Raw genomic sequence first — 7355 nt, 5'->3', positions numbered from 1 at the left:
CGCCGCTGCCATAAGGCCACATCTCTCAATCCAGGGGATGCAGGTGGTGGATGAGAGTTCTGCGGGGAACTGGTTGAGCGCCGCTGTCATAAGGCCACATCTCTCAATCCAGGGGATGCAGGTGGTGGATGAGAGTTCTGCGGGGAACTGGTTGAGCGCCGCTGCCATAAGGCCACATCTCTCAATCCAGGGGATGCAGGTGGTGGATGAGAGTTCTGCGGGGAACTGGTTGAGCGCCGCTGCCATAAGGCCACATCTCTCAATCCAGGGGATGCAGGTGGTGGATGAGAGTTCTGCGGGGAACTGGTTGAGCGCCGCTGCCATAAGGCCACATCTCTCAATCCAGGGGATGCAGGTGGTGGATGAGAGTTCTGCGGGGAACTGGTTGAGCGCTGCTGCCATAAGGCCACATCTCTCAATCCAGGGGATGCAGGTGGTGGATGAGAGTTCTGCGGGAACTGGTTGCGCACCACTACATTAATTCAATTTTTTCAATTCAATTTGTTTATTTCTTTAAAAACATTACAAAATTACATTTTATTTCGTTTTTAAGTATATTTGTAAAATGGTATTACATAATAGTTAGCGGTGTATAAACTATACCAGCATCAATAGAGCTTGCCTTTTAAAGGCAGCTTCACCGATGCTAAATATGTCGATATCCGAATTAATTCTGTTCAACAGCAAGACTGCTCTCCCCACCGGTATGACCATTGGCAAGTTGGTCCTGCAGGCCGGGAGATAAAACAGTCTATGCTGTCGGTGACGGAGATAACCATCAGGAACATAGAGACTAATACTCTCCATGATAGTCGGATTTTCAAACCATCCACGAATCAGTTTGAAGAAGTGTGATACAATATGCACATCTCTTCTGACCCGTAGATGGTTCATACCGAGCATGCCCAAGAGAAAGTCAGTAGGATAGAGCCACGGGTAGTAGCCATACTCCCTCAGGTAAAGGAATCTCAGAAATTTTTTCTGCACTCTCTCCAACATAAGGGAATACTTCACCTGATGTGGGCTCCAAACCACCGACCCACTCTCCAGCCTACTCCTAACCAACGCAATGTATAGCATATGGAGAACCCGGGTGTCTCTAAAATTCCTCGCAGTGCGTAGGACGAAGCCCAGCATTTTCAGTGAAGCACTACACGTCATTTCGATATGAGCATGAAATGTCAGCCTACTATCAAACATGATGCCAAGATCTTTCATAGTGGAGACACGTTTTAAACTTCGGGCATTCATGGTATACCGGTAAAACCAAGTATGACGTGCCCGTGTGAAAGAAAGAATGAAACATTTAGAAACATTGAATTCGATCCGATTCCGTTTACTCCAGTCAACAATTCTATTAATGTCCGATTGGAGTCGAATGCAGTCTTCTAAAGTTTTAATTTCCAAGAATAGTTTTAGGTCATCAGCAAAAAGAAGTGACCTGGAATGCAGAATATTTTCTGTAATATCGTTAATAAAAATCAGAAAGAGGAGCGGTCCTAAATTAGAGCCCTGTGGAACGCCTGACAGCACAAGGAATAATTTTGACAAGAATATTCCATGAGATACAAATTGCTTTCTTCCAGTAAAATAGCTTGCAAAGAATATGAGAAACCGTAAAGAAAAACCTATAGTTGACAATTTATTTAATAATATGTCATGGTTTACGGTATCAAATGCCTTCGAAAAATCATTATATGAGCAATCTACTTGGTAGCCCTTATCTAAAGATTTGGAAATATAATCTGTGAGTACCAGTAGGTTAGTATCTGTTAATCGACCTTTTCTAAACCCATGCTGTTCCGATATTAAGAAAGGCTCTACTTGAAACAGCACATGTTTATGAATTATCGATTCGAATAACTTAGCCGGGGCGGAAAGTATTGCCACTGGCCTGAAATTTTCGACAGATGTCTTTGATCCACTTTTGAAAATGGGACAAATTTTTGAGACTTTCCAGGAATCAGGAAATATACCAGTATCTAAAGATAGGTTGAATATAAAACTTAGTGGCATTTTTAAAAATTCAACACATCCTTTTAAAAAAAATACTGGAAGAAAGTCTGGCCCAAGTGAATGTGTATGTTTCATGTTATTAATTGAAGATTTAACATCTGATTCGTCTATATGACTTATATCAATGTTTTGGGCTCCCTTCACATTCAACTTGGAAGCAGAAATGGGATTTAGTAATGGAGGCTCATTACTGTACACTGATTGGAAATGGGTTGCAAATGCATTGGCTACATCCGCTCCTCTAACTTCCCGATCACCATGCATCATGATGTCTGTTATACCACCATCCTTGCGCAGTGATTTTACGTAGTCCCAAAATGCCTTGGGATCATGCTTGATATCACTCTCTATTGAGTCGACATACGTTCGGAATGCTATATGAACATTTTTTCTAACAACTGCTCTGAGATTACTGAACATTTCATACTCATCTCGGTCACCAGTAGCTTTCCATTTTTTATGGTGAGCATGTTTTTTCTCAATGCTCCTGATGGTATCTCTAGTGAACCACTTCGGATATCTACGTCCACCTCTGTTGGGAGGTTTCCTAGGGAAGCAAGCGTCAAATACATTATATATACATGAATAAAAATGGTGTAGCGCCTCATTAACGGTATCGAATTTAAAAAGGAAACGAATTTAAAATTAAGGCCACACTATGCTCTCAATCCAGGCGATGTAGTTAGATATTCTTGTGTAAGTGACAATACAGGTTGGGTCACTAAATCCAGATGCTATCCCCACCAGCAAGTGGGTGCAGGCCACCCTGAGGCCGTTGAACAGGGACAACTGAGCGCCGGTGGTGAAGCCCTGAGAACAAATAATATAATATTGTGAGCACAGTCAGAATTGTAGATTATTAAATGATAGGTATATTGTATTAGTGATTGTTTCATAAATAAATGAAGTAAAACAGGTTCCTTGAAGACCACTTTTTGTCAGAATTTGACTTAATTTTCAGCATTCATATGTTATCTTTGTTCTTATCAGAATGCAGCACAAGAGTCCCAACTGCTTCTAACAGACTGGAGCCGGTGGGACTGTGGCATCACCAATTAGAATTTTATGTTGTGAGTGGTGGGGAGGGGAAAGAGATGGGAAGAGGAAGGTTGAAAGTATTTGGCTATTCAGATCTGGTCACAAAATAAACTAACGGTATTTCAAGCTGTATCATCTTTCAGGATTCTGTGTATGTTGCAGGAAGGAGGAAGCACAGAGGCCGTCAAATAGTTCCTAAGACGAGCTGTTGAACTAAAAAAAATTGTCATTGAAACAATCTATTGTCATATGAGAAATATCAAATTTTTAAAAATGTTGCACGCGTGTTTGGCGTATTTCTCGACTATGAACTGATTGAAGAGATCAATTACGCTTGTTCCTAGGAGCATCTTCAATTGTTTTGAATTATTTTATTTTAATTTTTTTTGTCAATTATTTTGGGGCTCCAGACCAGAGGTGGCTGCCACGTTCAAAAGTGGGGCGCACTTGATGACTGAATAATAATGTGATAAGTATCTTGGCATTTAAGAGAGAGGGTTTGAATCTGGTGCATTGTTTCTAATACTATTATAAGCTTGTTTGTTAATGCATCCCAACGTTACATACCCCGCATGGTCCACTTGATCTGACAGGGCGGCCGCAGACCTCCATATGGTGCTTAACACCATCTGGGTGAAAATTGTCACCAGTAGGCAACACTCCGGAGCACTCGTCCTCGGGGACTATCTTCATTGATGTCTGAAATGTAGGCATTTTTTAATGATTTGTTCATTGTTAATTTTATTCAGTGGAAACAAATACACCAAATGGCAAAAATAATAGGATAAGTCATTAGTACTTAGTAAACTTACTATCACATAATTCAGTAAGTTTGCTAAATAAGACACTAACATTAATATAAACACTTTATTCACATCTTACATCACACAATAGTGTCTGAAGGGTACTTCTCCTAACCAACCCAGATTCAATAAATAATAATCATTTTGATGAGGTTTTTGCATACTGTTGGTGTAATTTTTGTATTAAAATAGTGTAATTAACACATATGTTATGTGTTAAAAATAAGGCGTGTGTAAGGAAAAGTAATGTGGTTTTTAACATAAAAAATATATATATACCAGAAAATAAAACGCATTCAGGTTTGATCGCAGGCCGTATTGCGGGCTGTACGTTCCCAGTTTCTTCATCATCGAGGCAGAGAAATAAATACTTACTTTAATTAAAGCTCTCGATGTGGCATCCCATCCAGTGTTGATCAGTCCACTGCTGGGGAGAGGGGTGCCCGTGTGGAGACAAGCCGGGAAAATTCTGCTTGTGAATTGGATCCTGCAATCCACAAAAATGGTTATAAATAAGATTGTCTAAATGTGGAGATGTTTGATGGTTCCCTAAGGGGACTAACTACTGAGGGGGACTCTATCGAGACAATCAGGGCATTGATAATAGTATTCTTGGATTTATTTATTTGTTGATTTTATATAGGAACATACAATCCTCATACATATGTATTATTAAAATATAAAAACTACATTTTTAGAATGAATCAATCACGTATTTTCGTAATTTAAGTTTAAATTTGTTAACGATTTCTTCTAATTTTATTTCTCCTGGTAATTTGACAAATATCCATAAATCAATATTATAATAGTGATAATAACGCTTGGCGTAATCTGTGCCATTATAGGCTTCCCGTGCCAGTTAAAGAATTTCTGAACTAACTGCAGTACCAACTAAGGAACCGGCAACTTGGTGATCGGCGAGATAAAATGCAAAATGCGTCAAATATGCAAAAGTGAAAGATTGATGATCATTTTAAAATGTTAATTTCTCCGGCTGATCCACACAGGAGGCTTATGTTATCTTTGGGGATACCACGTGGAGGGTCTTATCAAGATAAGGATGGACATGAAGTACTGAGAAGGAAAAAGGTATGAGAGGGGTGGGTATGAATATGTGGTCCAGAAGTGATGGACGTTTGATCCATCCCTACGAGGGTGGTGCAAGGTGACGGGTCGAGGCAGTCCAAAGAGATTGGAGAGGTCAAAAGGTCTCTCTCAACCAGTCTCTCCCGACCCGGCCTGCCACGCAACTGAACGCACCACGTACCACGCACCACGCACCACGCACCACGCACCACGCACCCGCCGCCAAGACCTAGACAAACTTCACCCCATGAACCCGGGCAGCGCTGCTAGCAGTAGCACCGGCCGTAGCCTGCCTGTGTTTGGCCGACCACACTAAAAGAAATGTTTAGGTACTATTTACTCAATTTTCAGTAATTATCTACTAAACAGTTTAGTTGCTGTGGTGACTGTCGAACTTTTAGCAACTGTTTGCTAAACAGCAGTTTATTTATGACAGCTTAACGATTCAGAAATTCTAGCTAAACTAATCGGTTGAGACAGCTTTCTGTGTTTAGTTGTGTTACCTAAACTGTATTTATGACAGCTTAACGATTCAGATATTATAGCTAAACTAATCGGTTGAGACAGCTTTCTAACTTTCTGTGTTTAGTTGTGTTACCTAAACTGTATTTATGACAGCTTAACGATTCAGATATTCTAGCTAAGCTAATTAGTTGAGACAGCTTTCTGTGTTTAGTTGTGTTACCTAAACTAAAAATTATATACCTAAACCATTTTGTAGTGTTTGGTTAGAAAAACATAACTGTTTAGATGTAGTAACCTTATTATTTAGTTAATATTACAAAATGGTTAGGTTGATTACCTAAACTTCGGTTGGAATAGCCCTACCGCGATATAGGTGTTTTACCTCTCTACTGCTAGCTAGCTTTAGGTACTGTAGCTTAGCTTTTTGGTTAGATTATATCTATATTAAATAGGAAGTGCAGTTTTGCAGTTTAGCTGACTTATGACTTATGAAGTATTGGCATACCGAGCTCCGGGCCAAAAAGGCCCCTTTCTCTTTCACCATGATTTTAAATATTGGTTGTAGGATATTTTAATTTAATTTTGGTTGTTTTTGGAAAATATTTTTGCAAGGTAACATGGCTGCAATATGGGGGGATTTAAGGTTTACGGAGGATTTGTTTGGGTTTTTTAAAGGTAGTTATTATATTTTCATCGTACTGTGCGAGACAGTTGATGGACGCGTTTTCATGGGTGGGGAGGCCCGCATAAAATGATTCCGCGAGACTTAAGATATGGTCTTTAAGGAGGGGAACTTCAGAGTCCGGGTGTAGTTGAGCAACCCTCATCCAACTAGGAGCTCCCAGGGCAATGCGAATGGCTTTGTTTTGAAATGTTTGTAGTCTTTTTAACTGAGGCTCTGAAGCGTGTGCCCAGATAGGGCTAGCGTAAGTGGGTTTAGGTCTTATAGTGGATTTATATATTAGTACTTTGTTCCTTGGAGATAATTTTTTGTTGTTTTTGCTTATCATGGGATAAAGGGCTGCAAGAGTTCTATTGGCTGAATTTAGAGTTTCGGTGATATGCTTTTTCCAAGTTAGTCTGCTGTCTAGAGTTATTCCGAGGTATTTTATGTTTTTTTTCCAAGGTACGTTTTCGCCGAACAAGTGGATGTTAGGGGGTTGTTTGGGGCGTCTACGGGAGAAAACACAAACGGCGCTTTTTGAGGGATTGATGCTAATTCGCCATTGTTTAAAAAATGATTCTAGTTTCGACGCGTGGTCTTGGACGCGTCGTGTAGCGGTCATTTCGCTTACTGAAGTCGACATGACTTCAGTGTCGTCTGCAAATTTGCCTATTTTGGTTTTTTTGGTGCTGGGGCGGGGGATATCGCTTAGGTATATATTGGAAAGAGCTGGCGAGAGAATAGAGCCTTGAGGGACACCTGCTCTTAGCGATCTCACTGTGGAAAAATTTCCATCTAATTTGATTCTAAATTTACGGTCTTTAATAAAATTAGCTATGAGTTGAAGCATTGAAAGGGGGATACCGAGGAGGTACATTTTATAAATGAGACCTCTGTGCCAGACTTTATCGAATGCTTTGCAGACGTCTATGGAGAGGACTACAGTGTGTTGGCGAGAGTTGAATCCGTTTGTAATTTGTTCTACCACCCGCAGAAGTTGGTGGAGAGTTGAGTGGCCCGATCGAAAGCCGTGTTGAAAGTCGGGGATGATTTTTAAATCGGCGACTATTTTTTTCAGTCTAGCGAGGATTAGCTTTTCAAGAATTTTACCTGCACTGGGAAGCAGGCTAATCGGTCGGTGGTTTATGGCCTGAAGGGGGTCTTTACCAGGTTTTGGGATAAGGATAACGTCTGCAGTTTTGTAGTCTTGTGGGAATAAACGAAGTCTAAAGGATGCGTTGCTGATGGCAGTGAAGGAGCAAATGGCTTTGGAGGGGAGGCAT

At 40.5% G+C, this 7355-nt stretch overlaps 1 protein-coding gene across 1 annotated transcript in view; it reads right to left on the bottom strand.

Annotated features, from left to right (window-relative positions):
• Positions 1-290: 290 nt before the first annotated feature.
• The window catches only part of LOC149414324 (uncharacterized), a 65355-nt gene continuing 58290 nt past the window's right edge, over positions 291-7355 (bottom strand). Inside the window, exons 17-19 of the mRNA XM_089644134.1 lie at positions 4233-4344; positions 3622-3753; positions 291-2826 (exon numbers count right to left, since the gene is read on the bottom strand). Coding sequence (XP_089500260.1) covers positions 2662-2826; positions 3622-3753; positions 4233-4344 — 409 coding nt within the window. The 3' untranslated portion in view covers positions 291-2661. The remainder of the gene's footprint in view (positions 2827-3621; positions 3754-4232; positions 4345-7355) is intronic.

Source organism: Hesperophylax consimilis, chromosome 20 (genome assembly GCF_061612785.1).
Source record: "Hesperophylax consimilis isolate HC1 chromosome 20, BYU_Hcon_1.0, whole genome shotgun sequence".
Classification (NCBI taxonomy): domain Eukaryota; kingdom Metazoa; phylum Arthropoda; class Insecta; order Trichoptera; family Limnephilidae; genus Hesperophylax; species Hesperophylax consimilis.
This window is presented reverse-complemented; position numbering and strand designations above follow the sequence as displayed.